Raw genomic sequence first — 16,009 nt, forward strand, 5'->3', positions numbered from 1 at the left:
ATGGCGCGCCAGCTGATGCCGGTACTGGGCCACGGCGCCCAGCTGATGCCGGTACTGGGCCGCAGCGTCAAAAAGGTTGGGGATCACTGCTCTAGAGTAACAGGATACCTGTTAACTTTGTATGACAATTGAAAATTGCAGAGAATGGTCACTCTCTTCTTTCAGGTTATCTAAAAGGACCATCACCCTGTGATGACAAATGAATCCAGCTGATTTTTAATCAAGTGCTAAGTCAGATAAGCTTTGCTGATAATCGTTCACAGGACCATGAAAGGGTCTTGCACATAGTTACGTGACTCAGATAGGACTTGATTAAAAGTCAGCTGGATACGTATCAGGTTAAATCCCCAATCGCATCCCAGCAATTGTGCATTATATGATCCTCAGGGTATATTCATATTTTAAATTTTGCATGTTCACAGAAATTCTGCGGCCAGTGTTTTCTTGACATTTCACAGGAAATGGAATTATGGTGCTTTACCCTGGGTTTGCCACTATATGTTGTAACAGAAAATAGCTCAATCTTTTTGCTTTAGCTGGCAATTGGGCAAAGAAATCACTGGAGCAGTAAAACATTCTAGTGGCTTCCTGATTTTATACATCACACTGAGATAAATCAAGTGGTTATTTAGCTTAACCTATACAATCCACTTTCGCCCTCCAATCCCAGAGAAATGAAGAGAAATTGTTCTTAATAAAATAAAAATAATTTATTGAAACATCTGCTTCTCAAAACAGAAGACGACTTCACTGAAGCCTGTCCTTAAAGTCAGTACGTTCAACATTGACAGGAGTGTACAACAAATTCGCTATATAAACACAAACACAGCATTCATTTGAATTCTAGACCAGGTTTTATTCCAAATGGCATATGCTCACAGACTGAATTTGTCCCTCGCCAATTAGCAGATCATGCTCTGTACTTTAAATCAATTAAGTAATTGCTCTTATCTTGAAGAAATCATACCACAATATTGGTATTTGTTGTAACAGTCATAAGGCAATCTGCTACATTGGTACAAAGCTGCATGATCTGCAGGGAACAACCTGCATAGGGAAGCTGATACAGCGATTACATACTGCTGGCTATTTAGAAACAAAAGCCAATTATACAAAGTATTTGTCAGGTCTCACAAAAGGTCAGCTTACAAGAACAGTCCTAGAGCTTGTTTATATTTAAATATAGAGGGCACTGGTTTTTCTTATGAGCATCAGCATATCCAGGTTCAAATACAAAGCTGGATGATCACACTAGTCCAATGCTGCACAAGACATTATAAAAACATATATGGGGAGGAAAATCAGCTTTCCTTAATAACTGGCCAGCAGTTTGTGTGGTTACCTTTAAACATTAATAGGGCAACTTGCTAGAGTCTGCCCAAGTCAACTAGTTCCATCAGCTGAATAACTGTAAATTGCCATTTGGGCAGATATCCTTTGCATTCAGTTCATCGGACCCACTGAGCCATCAAAGACACATGGTCCTCTTTTCTTTATTTGGCAGATTTATTCTTTGGAATTTTCTTCCCCTTCCTGCTTTATGGGTTCATGTCTCCTGAGAGTCTCTGCTGATTTGTGACTTTCTGCACAATTCTTGGTAGAACTCGGATTCTAGGAAGCGAGGGTAGGAATTGTTCTCCATTAAACTATAAACTCTCTTCTGGGCTGCACTGAAGCATGTGTGTGTGGCTTCTTCGATGCTCTGAGCAATACTGTTTTTGGTCTGAAAGTCTATGTTGATCTGTAATACAAAAAGAAATTTGTAAGGATACTGTTGCACGGATAAGATGCTCTTCAAAAATGGCTGGGCTACAGGATACTGGATTCTCGAGATACACTCATTCCCTATCATCAAATAATCAGAGGCCGATTGTTATACATCAGGGCTGTCAAACTCCCGGCCCATGGGCTGGATGCATCACGTGCTGACCGTGCCCAGTTTAGCGAAGGGGAAAAAAGCCCCAATTATGTCACATGACACCACCATGCTGATGTGAGTTTGACACCCCTGCTATACATCTGTAAGCCAAAGCAAACCTACAGGGAAGAATAGTTGTTCTTAAACAATCCTCCCCACCATCTAGCCTCCTACATGATTCTTGCCAAACAGCATAGCATTCTGAGAACTGAAATCCAACTCATCAAGAAGTCTGCTTTAAAGCAATTTAAGGTAGATGACAGCTGCACTGAATTTCCTTTCTCTTGTCAAATCTTCTTTCCACAGTAATTATGATTCTCAGCTTTTAAAAATATGCACCATGCTTCTACTTGTACAACTATTGGATCTATGCAATGCTTTAATTTTGATCGAGAAAAGGTGCTTCAAAAATTGAACAAGCAACTCATTAAAGCAAATGCAACTGTTATTTGTTGTGTTACAGTAACTGTGCCAGTACTTTGAGAGACTTTTTGCATTGTCCACACAACTCTGAAAATACATACATGCTTGTGAATACTAGTATTCACACTTCTGCATATTCTGAAGCATTGTTTCCAAATCCTAAAGCATTGCACAACTCAAATAGCCACTACTGAAAAAAAATGTATGAGGTGTATTTTGCGAATTCAGTAATTTCTGAAATCTTTTATTATATAGAATTCAGTTTGTCCTTTCCAAATTCCTGATAGCAAAAGATCCTAAACCTTTAGCAACGTATTGATATACGAAGTTATAGAATGCCATACAGGCAAGTCTACATAAGATGCTAATATATAATGGAACAGAAATCTAAAAAGAATTTTGTTAATAAATTCTAAAAGCTAGTTATAATTCTAATGACTGTTTTCTGTTAAAAGAATCCCTCTTTGGAATAGTGAAACCAAAAGCCTGAGAACACTTCTTTGGTTTAATTGAACTAATTAAAAAGAGCAATTTAAGTCAGTCTACTTGCCTCTTTAGGAGCTTCCTTTTCAATGAAGTCACTGTAAATCTTCTTAGCTTTGGCTGTCCGTTTTTGTGGGGACTTGATTTTTTTATAATCTTCACAGGCCAGCCAGAAGTCAATGTTCTCTTCACAAAACTCAGATTTCAGGAAAGCTCTGAAAGCTGCCAGACCATCTGCAAAGAAATGTGAAAAAGATCAATTCATGCAAAGCATCCCAGGAATGTTGTAGATGTAACACACACATTTTTTTTCCTTCTCTCATGCCCTTGGATTTTTCTGTCTATTGCTCCTCTAAATTGTTTAAGAAAGAGTGACCCAAGTCCACTTTGCAGCAAATAGGATGCAATTAGAAAGTTTAATAGGACCAAGATTACTTTTGCGTAGCTGACAAGCTAATAACTCCCATATCTTTAATAGAAGTATGCATTAGTTATTAAAAAAGAACTACTGTACAATGTTATTTATAATAACTGTTGAAATAAAAAGTATCAGCCCTGGAAGCTGCTGCCATGTCAAGTAATTAGGATCCATTTAAAGAGAAGAATGAGATCTCAAGGATCCAGAGATTTCAAATTTCAACTAAAGTTGGGACCCCTGCACTTCTAACTCTAACTACTAATGGGAGTTTTTAAACCTATGAATACTAACTACAAAGGCCAATACTAAACTAAAATACAGAACAGAATTGCACAAATATAACACATAGGTAGCTATTTCACAGAAAGCACCTGGGAATTGTGCCTAAAGAAGAAAAAAGCTTTTTCTTGCAATATGGGGCCTAGGGAGTTAAGAGCTAAACTAGGAATATTACTACCAAACTGCAAACATCCATCAGAATTCTCAGCAGCTAAGATTCTGGTTCCTTCCCTTCTGGATCACTTTTCCTAAAAACTAACTTTCCAAAATTAGCAAATATGCTTGTCTGTTAATTATTTTTAAAGCAACTTACATTTGTTAACTAGAAGTTCATCAAATGCTTCTGACCACAGCTGAGCTTCTTCAGGAGAAGGTCTGTGAAAAAAGATAAAATTGTTTAAGGTTTTCAAAGGGCACAAATTCCATAAATAATTTGACTAAAGATCCATCAATGTGAAATATAAAATACATACCTAAAACATGTCTTTTGTTGTCCTTTCTTGTTAGCCTTTGCACTGGTAGAATTGGAGGAATTCTGCAGAAAGTAATTCAATCTTGCCTTCCAATCTTTTAGGCTAAAATGAAGGAAGAAAGTATAAATAAGTTCAATTGTCCTTTTACCAAAAATGCATATAGTTTGCAGTAAATTTAGTTAATAACTATAGATGGAGTTCAGCTTGCATTAATTTAACATAAGCAGAGCTTGGTTGCAGCATTGGTTTCCCAGATCCATTTGGAAATTCATTAACTACAGCTCGTAATAATATACATCTTTATTCTCCATCACATGAATTATGTGAACTCAAAAGTTATTCACCATATTTAAGAAATATTACACAGAAAGGTTATGGGTTGCTTGATGCTCACTAGCCTAAGAAAATTCTTACATATTGTTTGTGGCAGTGAACCAACAATGACTGTTCCAGAATACAGGTTCAGTAGTAAATATGTTCTAAGGTATATTGCAATATATTAGAACTATAATTATGCTATGAACTAGTAAAAAGGTAAGATGAAATCACATTCATTTTTGTTGTTGCAAAGAGATCCAAATGAAAGCAGTTTTATGTTCTTTCTCTTATCCTTAACTTTCAAAATAAAAGTGTTTGTATGGTGCAGACTGCATAATATAGGATTAATTTTAGATCATAATCATCACATTCTGCAGAAGCAAATTACTTTTTCTCAGCTTCCAAGGATTCTTCCTTGCAGGCACTTCTAATTCTCTGTAGAAATTGGTAGCAAATCAAGACCATTCATCTGCAGGATGAGTTTTTGCTGATTGATACAATCAGCAAAAACAAGGAAGAATTCATATCACAAGCAGCACTCACCTTCCATTCTAATGGAAAATCTACCTTATTTACTCAAGAGCTGGGCTAATGGCCAAACTGCATGACTCAGTGTGATTTTTTTTAAAAAAGGAAATTTAAGTAGCAAAATTGTCTCCAAAGAATTTTAGCCCTTAAGTGAATTAGAATACTGGCAGACCAGAATTTAGAGGCAGGACTTTCTTTGTCTCACTCTTTTTAAATGCTTCCAAAGAAGCTACAAAGAAGCTAAAGCTACTTTATGCACCTTCATACACACTATTTTTATTGTTTCACAAGAGAAGTGCTTGTAAGCCTCCATTGTTTTAATGCATCATATAGGCAACACCTATGCATACAACAACGAAGGTGTTGAAAACCCAAAAATTGAGATTAGTCATTTTGGGAACATAGCCTGCACTTGGAATATTTATGTAATAAATCAGCCAATTGGCTTTGCACAATAGATTGAACCATAAATCAAACAGCCAGAGATCCCACAATGTAAGCCATAAAGAAACTACGGTTGACGTTATCGTGCTGTACAAGGATTAATAAGCGATCTCAACATTGTCCATCTTCCTTTACTTCCCAGCAACTTCAGAAATGCGATCATTCCACCAATGTTGTGCAGAGGAAACCTGTCCTACGCGCAAAAGCCCTCGCTTAAAACGTGTTCTGTCGAGCCACCAAATTGGCCGAAAGGGGAAAAAAAAAGTTTATGTTCCTGAGGCTTTTCCCAAACAAAGCAATTCCTGTTTAACTATGGTCTCTGGTCTTTCTATGACTGCAATAAACAGAATTGAATTGGCTAAAATATGCTCATTGCATATTCCCGTCCTTTTTTTTTTGCTTTCGATTTAAATACTTACATGGTTTTTTTCATCTTGCCCTTTTTTTCTTCTTTGCTCTGGCAACGGCTAGCGCTTTTCTCCATTCGGCTGCAGTCGTGCTGGAACGCCAGAAATATTACACTCTGCATGCTCTTCCACTACCAAAAGGACACGTGAACCCGCCAGGATGGTTTAGCGTCTCTCGGACCCGCGGGTCCCTTATATACAGGGGAGGCGGGGCTTCGAGCGCCCGCCTTTCGCCCTCTGATTTGCTTTTCCAGACGACAATCGACCAACACCTCCCATATAAGGCGTTCGCCCGCGAAGCGTGCTGAGAAGTGGTGTTCTGACGCAGAAAGTCGTGTTTTATCCATCTTGCTCTAACAGTGCTGGTTGGTCCAAGGCTTTCCTTTCTTTCGACAAGAAAGTAATTTTTTATTTTCAAAAATAGAGCTTTTTAAATAGTTACATATTTGGCTGTCAAGGTAAAAATAGGAATCCGGAAAAACCCTCTGCAAATCGGGAGATGCAAAATCTATTTTTGTTTGCTTCTTTTTTTTAGGGAGTGGGGGGGGGTATTTTGTTTTGCAAGGCAGGTTAATTGCCAAAAGACTATTCAAAAGGAAAGACTTCTACAGATGGAACCAGTTTCACCTGCTGGTTTTTACTACAAATCCTCAAACAACAAAGCTTGCTGGTTTCATAGGTTTGCATTAGCAAACAAACATTTGGTACTATCACTACAAGAGTCTTTTCTGTAAATATGGGTTTTACACAGTGACGGATTAAGGCTCACTGGTGCTGTAAGCACTGACAAATCTTGGTGCCCCCTCCTTTATGCGTACAAGATTTTTTACAAATCTTCATTGGTTTTTTTTTTCCTTTCTCAACTTCGTGGTGCCCCCTTTGGGCCTGGTGCCCTAAGAATGTGCTTAGTCTGCTTAATGGTTAATACACCACTGGTTTTACAGGCTTAGGCTGTTAGGCTCCTGGGAATAAGTCCCAGCGAATTCAATAAAACATTTTTAAGTGAAGAAACAGTATTTTAATTGAGAGAGTCGTGACAGAAGTCAGAGGTTATGGGAATAAGTGTTTTTATCTTGGTCTAGAACATGCTGTTATGTGTGAGTGTTATTTTATACAACCCTCGCTTACCCTCCTGGCGTGTCCCGAATGTCTGCCAAAAAAAAGAAGTGATAGATACGGGAAAGTACTTTTTTCTGGGTGTTGATTTTAGAAGTATACCACTCCCGCCTCTGCCACCCACCTCCCTCCCACATAAAACTAAAATTTATCTAGAGACTGCTTTATTTGATTGGAACAAGATTAAGGAACAAATGTTCAGCCATGTGGCACAAAATAGTCCCATGCCTGGATTTGAATGGAAACAGTTACATTTCTTTAAATAGTTCTTTTCTTCTTCATGGTTAAAATAAACTACTCTGGGTGCTGCTGTTGGAGGAGGAGAATTGGATAGACTTCAACAGACACCTGAAATGGCTAGACTTGATAGAGGATAGACTGATAGAGGATGAATCAGTTGATGTGAGCTTTAGCCCATAAAAGCTTATGTTTTTTAACAAAACGGGGCAGGTTTTTTTTTTTTTTTAAATTGTTATTGGGGTCCCTTTGATTTTATACTAATATTTGAGCTCATAGTTAAATTGAGTTTTGCACTGAATACTTCTCAGGTCATGCATCTAACACTGTTTACCTCAATATATAAATAGATAAGTTCTTAGAAAATCAGATGAAGTATGTGATGACAAACAAGTAGGTGGAAATTTTAATGTTTGTGAAATTCATTTCTTAGTTTGCCGATTCGAGCTATTCATACTTAGGACAATTACTAGCCCAAATAAACTAAAAATTAGTTTCAATTAAATTATCCCCTCCAAAAAAATGGTTAACACTGTATTTTCTTGCCAACTGTAATTTTCTTTCTTGCCAACATATATTTATGATTCCGTAGTTACTGGGCATGCACATCCTTCTGTGCTAAATCCTCAAGGATTCCCTTTTCTTTCAACTTTTGCAAATGCTGAGATTCCCCCAAGCCTGATGATGTTTCCCTCTCATAGATGATGCTATTCTTTTATGTAAGTGACACTCAAGCATGAGATTACTAAACAGATGCACATATTTTATCCAGAGTTTTATCTAATCTTATTCCAGTTTGTTTTCTCTTTACTTTCAGCTAGATCCTCCTAATCATATCCTCTAGATTACTTTATTTAAAATAATCTTAAAAAATAATCATCTAAAGAAGATATGCATATCATAAATCTCTTCTATCTCCTTCCTATTTTTCCTCTTCCTACTGATTCTCTGTTCATATATTTGAGATGAATTTCTGCTATGAAGATTTCTGGCCAGCAGGGTCTGATGTAGTACTTCCACATTACTATTCCATTTTACATTCTATATCTCTTTCCACAGCTATAATACTTGCTTGCCTTAAAGATTTTCAGAGGATTAAAAGAAGAGGGAATATAGAAATGTTTGTTGTGTTCAGATTCTTGCTGAAGCACACATTTACTGAAACAACACAATTATCTACATTATATCTTTTTTAGCAGATATCATCAGAAGAATCTCCCATTTGAAAAAAAAAAACTTTGCTTGACATTTAATCCATGGGAAAAGAGAGAGAGAAAGAGATGATGGAAATAATTGGATTCCCACATATTATATGTTTTGTTTGGTTTAGATGTGTATGAATACAACATTGGAATTTGGAAGGGACAATTTCTTACTTAATAAGTAGATCAGGGGTGCCAAACTCCTGGCGTCACGTCATCATGTGATGTATCGTGATTGTTTTCTCCTTTGCTAAACTGGAGATGGGCATGGCCCGTGCGTGATGCATCTGGCCCGTGGGCCAGGAGTTTGATAATAGATAAAACCAGAATATCAGCACCATAATGCTTTCTTATTTTCTTTTACCAACATCACACCCTTTTCCCAAGAATAGTAAACCCAATCTGGACTGGAGTTGACTATGAGAGGATAAGAATACAGTAACTCTTCCCCCAATGTGCCTGCATGAACATTGCCAAGGAAGTGAGATAAACCTTGCTTGCAAATGGATTCAGTGTAGTTTACGGAAATAAATTGTATATAAACTTTGCGTTATGTCCAGAACAAATGCCTTTGGGATGAACAAAGGGCAAAATCTTTGTGTGGCCTGGAAAGAGTTTTGATTTTAATCTTCCAACAGAAGTTGAGCAACTGCAAAAACTTGTCCAGATGGCATGTAACAAAACCTGGAAGTAAGAATAGCCACCGACTTATTAGGAGCAGACAAACCAGTTGGGCTTTAACATAGGAAGAACCTGAAACCTAGCTCTAAGCCATTACTCAAAATAAAACAAGTAAAACTTTCAGAGTCATGTAACAAACATAAACAGAGTAACTTCTCATTCCAGCTTCCTGTTATCCTAGTATGACTTTTCTCCAGCTGTAGCACATAATAGGTTTTATTTTGCTCATTATGTGCTTCCTCATTTTCCAGGTGCCTGATTTGATTCCACTGAAAAATATCTTCTAACTTATTGATTTATGGAGAATGGATTTATTTATTTTTTAAAAAAATCTGCTCCTTGCCGAATAGATTGAGCCAATCTCACTGGACATTAAATTCTGCAATAGTTATTTTAAAGCAAGAATGGGCAACCTTAGCTATTTTGAACTGTTGAATGAGTATCATGAAATCATATTCATCACTTGCTTATTAGATTTATATTTCATTTGTTTTTGGGAAGCTTAATTTAGATACATATTTATTTAACATTTCATCCTTTATCTTTTTTCCCCAAAACAGTCACTCTAGGCTGGGCTAGGGATTTATATAGAATTACTGGTTCAGAATCTACCTATGCTTGAATTTCCATGGGTAAAATTGGCTGATCTTAGTATTGGGTCTTTCCAAGTCCGGAGACTAACCCCTGTCTAAACACTTGTAAGGAACAGCATTGGGTAATTGTGTCTGCCACTGAACTCATGTTAGGAAATTTTTCTAATCTGGATCTGCTTTAAGCTACAGTTCTGAGAAGCATATAGCAATATGTTCATAGGTACAGAACAGAAGTATAATTCTGTAATATAGGGAGACCAATATTAAGATGCTATTTCTATTCCTGCAAAAATAAAAGTAAATGCTTGCTGTGACGAAGGTGGAAATACTTTTTTCTCTTTTCTCTTTTTTGAACTTATTTTTTTCTTTGTACCATTTTATTTTCTTATATTTGCATTGGTTTTATCTATACAATGAAATTTCTAATAAAATTATTCATAAAAAAGAGAGGCTGTTGCTTTTCCTAAACATAAATTGATGCAAGTTGCACATATCAAGATAACTTGTTCTAATAATTGTCTAGGGTCTATTTATCTTTGCCCTGTGCTCTTGTTCCAGTCTTTTGAGCAGAGTTGGGTGGCCGAATCTGTCCCTAACTTTAATTATCTTCAGTGCCCTGAGCTACATCACAAAAAGACCTTATTATGGGACATAAAACATTAGTAAGTTTCTTTCTTTTGTTTACTGACCAACCTAAAAAAGACAAAAATGGTAAAGGATAGGGCAGGTAGTTGAATAACTAATACAAAGCAGAAAATATGAGATCCATTAAAAAGATGGCTCCATTCCATTACCTACTTGAAACGCTGCAAACAGATAAACAGATCCCACTGACAGGGGTGAGAACAGTGCATTGTCTATCCGACTTTTCTAGTTTGCCTTCCAGATACATTGAACTTCAGTTTCCAACTAAAACAAAAGTATAGATACAGATTTCAACTCTTGTTCAGACACAATTTGAAGTCCATGAGATAGCATTTCCTTCCTTACAGATGGGACTGTGGCACACGATATAACCTATGGTAACAAAAGAATATGATTTTTTTTTTTAAATGGTGCAAATAATAAGAATAATAAATAATTTAAAAAATCTCCCCATTGACTTGTTCATCCGTTTTTGGAAGCATTTCATTACAAAGAGGGTTTATCACTGCAGAACATTTCAGAAGTTAACAAATGGAAATAAATTTGGAATTCATGAAGGTTCCCTTTGAGAGTCCTCACATGATAAACAATGAATGGAAAATTAGGACATTTCCTCTCTGTGCTTGGCAGTCCTTGGTGAGTGGAAACTCTCACAATGTCTCCAATGTTTTCCTTATCTTTTTAAAATTTTATTGCAAGCCTTTTTATTGCTTTGTTTCAATTAACCATAATATTGGCAGTGCTATGAAAAGAAAATCTTGCCATCTTTTTATAACCACAGGAGGAAAGAAAAAGCAAATACATGTTCAAGACTGCCCTAAAAATAAGAGAATAAATATATTCTCAGTATTGGGTCTGCCTGAACTATAGACTTAGTGGATTATAAACCATGATCTAGATGCTCCCCTGTCCATGTGTGTTTTTAAACTAGAATGATATTGCAGTAGCACATCCTTAGTTGTATTAAATAAATAACTGCAGCTTGTTTTGGATTATGAACATCCTCATGTTATTGGAATGGGTTGTTGCAGTTACATATTGTTTTAAAGCAGTGGGTGGGTGGGGAAGATAACAGTTTAACAAAACAAGGCACTTGCCTTTACAAACAGCACGACTTAGTACAATCTTTTTACCCTAAGATCTCATCTCCAGGTGTATAAAAATGATATAATTTAACTGAATTACATTCTGTGGATATCTGCAGTCATATTCTCACATCCCACCAACTTCGACTTAAAGGTGGTTTGACTTAAAGCTGCTTTACTTCCTTTTTTAAAGGACATGTGTAGGATCCAGATTTCTTCTCAGTTCCAGCCCATAATGGTTAGGTTTAGATTTTTCTTCCAATGTGGAAGTGTATCTTACCTTTTGACACAAGTTTTGCTATGTGGGTGATTTGAGTGGTCTTGGAGGTGACTAACACAAGGGTTGGAATCTTCCCAGCTACTACTGGTTACTTTCAGCTGCTGTGGACATAACTCCCCTCTTTTATGACTATTGGCTCTTCTCTTGCATGTTTAGGTTTGGGCCAGTGAACTTACGTACCACCAGGAAAAACACCGCTACTATCTCTTGGAAAGACCAGGACATAATTAAATCACCTACCTGTCAAAGAGGAACTGATCTATCACATTCTCTAGAGAGTTTGATGCTGCTTTAGTGACTGGAGAAATTCTGATTTAGAACTTCTAAAGCAGTGGTGTTTCTCTCTCTCTCTCAAAGTTGGCATCTTTAAGATGTATAGACTTCAATTCATAGTGCTGGCTGGAGAATTCCGGGCACTGAAGTCTATACATCTTAAATTTGCAAAGTTTGAAAAACACTGCTCTAAAGCCACGGGCCGATTAGAGTGACATTCTGTACATAAAGTGGTAGAACAGAGTGACTCTAAATGAGCATTTCTCTCAAAGCAGGGGTACCAACTGGCAGCTCACGGGCTAGATGCGTTACATGCAGGCCACGCCCACCCTAGCTCTGCAAATGAGGAAAATGTGAAAAGTCATGTGACAGCAACATGACATGGCGAATTTGACACCTGCGTCTTAAAGAATCAGTTGGAAGTTTTTTCCCAATACAAGTCTAACAAGGAAAGTATGTCCTTCCACATCTAGCCTACGTTTTAGCAAGGGTTTGGTGGATGTTTATCCAAACAGCAAGAAAATCCACCAATCATTGCACCACAAGTTATCCTGCTATAAAACGTAAGGGCAGCTAACTGGACTGTGAATTGTGCCATAGTGTTTTTGAGTTCCCTTACAAACTGAAGGAGAGCAGAGCAAACTAGCTCTCTAGATGTGCTCTAAGATAAATCTTGTTGAACTTTGTGCAGGTTTTATTACCTGTGTAAAATTGCCCTTTGAGACTTTCATCCTGTAGGCATTTATTGGGAGTCCACCGTATTGATGTCAGTCTTTAAATAGACACCGATAACAAACTTCTATTAATAGCCAAGCATGTTTAAAATTTCTAGCCCTATAATATTATTTGTGGAGCACTTTTTGAAGAATGAAATGTATGTTTAATTAAAAGTCTCATGTTCAATGGTGATTACCACGTAAATGTTTAGAAATAGCAACCAAGGGGTCATGTTTCTTAAGGTACTACATAAGAAAGAGCATGTACTTTTTTCACAGAGTGGTTTGCTATCTAAAAGTCTTGTAGTATTTTGATCAGTCTGGTCAATTTGTAGAGATAGCTATTGGCTATTAATAGAAGTTTGTTATTGGTGCCTTATTTAAATTATTTGCCTGCTTTGATATTTTCCATTCACAGAAAGGGCAGCACACAGCTACATTAGCATTTAAAAATAAAATAAATCACGCATGCCCTAAGCAAACCTCAGATCACCCTCTGCTGGTTGTACTTGCAAAAATGCATATGTATCGAAACACTATCATACACATATAATATATTCCTTAAATTTATTTAAAGTGGTTCAATGGTTATTTCTTTTTTACAGCGGGCATTTAACTGTTGTGTTAAGCACATCAACTGACCTATCTCAGAATTTTTTCTTGGAATCAGTGATTGCAATAAGGTAATATGTATAAAATAGATAAAGGCTTTATGTAAAGTTCAACACATGCCTGGCCCAGATAAGCAGATAAGGAACTGTTTAGGCATATTAAGACATTAATTTTATCTAGATCAGTGTTGTTTTTGTATGCTACACAAACATGGAGCTCTTCAGATACATTGGAGTGCAACTGTAGAACCCAGTTTGAATTGTTTATTCTGGTGAGAGTTTTTGGAATAGGTTTAATTCAAAACTCTGGGTTGGGGAAGATTGATCTGTACAAACTGGGAAAAGATCTCCAGGATTTCAGATTAAGGCTAATCCCGGTTCTTTATGGAGAAGATGTCCCTTGAATTTATACTTTTTGTATGAGCTAATAGCAACATCAATTCAGCAGCACTACTAGAACTTCCTCCAAGCATGTTTCCATCACTTGGAACATGTTCATAGCAAATAAATGAATGATCAGTAGAAGCGCTGAGTCTCAGTGATAAATTACCTTGATAATGCTTTTGTTGACTCAGTTCAGATGATAGAAGTAAACCTCGACATCCTATGTGGCTTTAACCCATTTCTTCTTGTTTTTTCAGGCCCCATCATCTAGGACAGTGGCCCCCAACCTTTTTTGTGCCGCGGCCCGGTACCGGCATCACAAAATGATCCGCGGCCCGGTACCGGCATCAGCACACATGACAAGGCAAGGAAAGCTGAGCGACCAGCCAGCCAGCCGTCCCCCGCTTCTCCCCGCCACCTTCAACTCCTCCTTTGTACCTTTGTCGATGGGCTTCGCTTCGGGACGGCTTTGGGACGGTCGCTCGGCTCGCCTTGCCTTGGGTGCTGAAAGAATCCTCGCGCCTTAGTTTTGTTCGAAGCCCCCCTCCTTCAATGAAACTAAGGCGCGAGGATTCCTTCAGGACCCAAATGCCACTTTCCAACCGGAAAAGCTCACCCAGAAGCACTTTCTCATCAAACAAGATGGCGGCACCCAGCAAACCGGCGGCCTGGTAGGAAATGTTCCACGGACCGGTCACGGTCCGCAGCCCGGTGGTTGGGGACCCCTGATCTAGGATACAGACCAACATATAACTAGGATACAGACCAACATATAACAAAACTAGCCTTGACTCTTTTTTTTTCCAGTCAACTAAAAAAAATGGATTTATGGCTGTGTGTCTATCGGTCTCCTGTGTTATAACGAGTTGGATAATGGGCTGTGTGATGACAGCCAAAACCTCAGCCACACATGTTCTTACGTAAAAGCAAGCCAATCTGCAAACATCAACTCCATCAACCAATTAAGAAATGACAACACAGCTAACCTCCCCACCAGTATTTATAGAGAGACGGCAGCTCCGATCACGCTTTGCTCGCACAAGCACAAAGCCGAAAGCACCAGCCTGAAGATGGTGAGTGGGACCTCGTCGAAACATTGCCAAGATACTCTCAATCTTACATGGGAAAAGACCCAAACTTGCCAAGACCTGCATACCTGTGCCCGTGAAAATCTATGTATGTATGTATGTATGTATGTATGTATGTATGTATGTATGGTATATATATATATGTATGGCAGTCTGTATGTATGTATGTATGTATGTATGTATGGTATATATATATGTATGGCAGTGTATGTATGTATGTATGTATGTATGTATGTATAGTATTCAGCTTTGTTCAGGTATTTTCCCACGTCATTATCGTTGTGCTTTTAAAGTTGTAGCAATGTTTCGGCAGAATCTCATCTGCCATCATCAGGCTTCTGTATAGTGTTCGTCTCTGAGTCAGAGTTTCACAGCTGTTTCAGTTTTAAATTTGGGGCTAGCCTACTGCTGTGCCAGAATGGTTTTTTCTTCATCCTGATTGGTTGGGAGTCTTGGTCTGTGTTTATTGGTCTTGGAGTTTGCTGTGTTCTGCTTGATTGGTGTTTCTAATATCTTCTGTCTGTTTTGTGGCTTTTTTTGGTCTTGCTTGGCTGGCAACATTGTGTTCCTGTATTGGAGGCTTTTAGTGCGGCTTGGCTCCGAGTAAATGGATGGCTATCATTTATTAGGAAGCTAGGTTTCATCTGGGTGCCTGGTTGGGGTGTGTTTGAGCTGGAGGTATCAGGGGGGATCTGTTTGTGCCCAGGTGTTTGCCTGGCTTGTAGTGTGGAGATTTTTTTTGTTTGTGAGTGCAGGCTTCCAAATAATTGACAGTCTGGTGGAATCATCTCTTCTGTTCATGCTTTCTGGTCTTTTTTCAATCTCTATGGCTTCTCTGATGATTCTGTGGCTGGGGTTTTCTATAGTGGCTAGGGTTTTGGTGCCATTGAAGTCGATGCTATGACCTGTTGCTTTCATGTGTTGGACTAGTGAGGAAGTGTGTTCCAGCTTTTTTATTGCATTTTTGTGTTCATTCAGGCTATTATTCTTCTATTGGTCTGTCCAATGTATGCGGCAGGGCATGATGCGCAGGGGACTTCATATATGCCTTGGTTTTCCAGGTCAATTTTATCTTTGGGGTTTCTTAGGATGGCTGCTATTTTTTTGTCTGTTTTGAAGGCAGTCTTGTTGTGATGCCTGTGTAGTAACTTACTGATTTTGTCTGTAGTACCTCTTATGTAGGGTAGGACAGCTGTTCCATAGGTCTGTTCATCTTCTAGGTCTCCATTATGTCTCAGTGTGTTTTTGTGGATCAAGCCGGTGATTTTGCTTTTGTGGAAGCAGTTAGCTTTCAGTACTTTAGTCAGGGTGCATAGTTCAGTCTCTTTGTGTGTCTTGTCTGCCAGGCATTTGGTTCTGGTGATTAGTGTTTTGGCCATGGAGTTTATCTGTGATGGATGGTGGTGG

At 38.0% G+C, this 16,009-nt stretch overlaps 1 protein-coding gene and 1 long non-coding RNA gene across 3 annotated transcripts in view; one reads left to right on the forward strand and one right to left on the reverse strand.

Annotated features, from left to right (window-relative positions):
* Positions 1-685: 685 nt before the first annotated feature.
* RGS2 (regulator of G protein signaling 2) lies at positions 686-5,950 on the reverse strand. Its single transcript, XM_026669290.2, has 5 exons — positions 5,704-5,950; positions 3,995-4,096; positions 3,835-3,896; positions 2,892-3,058; positions 686-1,741 (listed from the first exon to the last, which is right to left on the reverse strand). The coding sequence occupies exons 1-5, from the start codon at positions 5,811-5,813 to the stop codon at positions 1,547-1,549; spliced, it is 636 nt and encodes a 211-aa protein (XP_026525075.1). The 5' UTR covers positions 5,814-5,950; the 3' UTR covers positions 686-1,546.
* Positions 5,951-14,553: 8,603 nt separating this feature from the next.
* The window catches only part of LOC113413199 (uncharacterized), a 109,233-nt gene continuing 107,777 nt past the window's right edge, over positions 14,554-16,009 (forward strand). Inside the window, exon 1 of one of the 2 annotated variants that reach the window (XR_015748692.1) lies at positions 14,554-14,587. This is a non-coding gene — a long non-coding RNA (uncharacterized LOC113413199). The remainder of the gene's footprint in view (positions 14,588-16,009) is intronic. The other variant, XR_015748703.1, reaches the window with a different exon arrangement.

The sequence above is a fragment of the Notechis scutatus genome, chromosome 3 (genome assembly GCF_049901735.1).
Source record: "Notechis scutatus isolate UNSWTSFEM ecotype Mainland chromosome 3, rNotScu1.2, whole genome shotgun sequence".
NCBI classification, from domain to species: domain Eukaryota; kingdom Metazoa; phylum Chordata; class Lepidosauria; order Squamata; family Elapidae; genus Notechis; species Notechis scutatus.

Excerpts from the sequence above, each read along its gene's own strand:
- RGS2 (XM_026669290.2), bottom strand. The coding sequence starts at position 5,813 with ATGCAGAGTGTAATATTTCTGGCGTTCCAGCACGACTGCAGCCGAATG. Across the intron at positions 3,897-3,994 it reads CAACAAAAGACATGTTTTAG|ACCTTCTCCTGAAGAAGCTC; the intron begins GTATGTATTTTA and ends CTTTTTTCACAG. Across the intron at positions 1,742-2,891 it reads AAAAGGAAGCTCCTAAAGAG|ATCAACATAGACTTTCAGAC; the intron begins GCAAGTAGACTG and ends TTTGTATTACAG.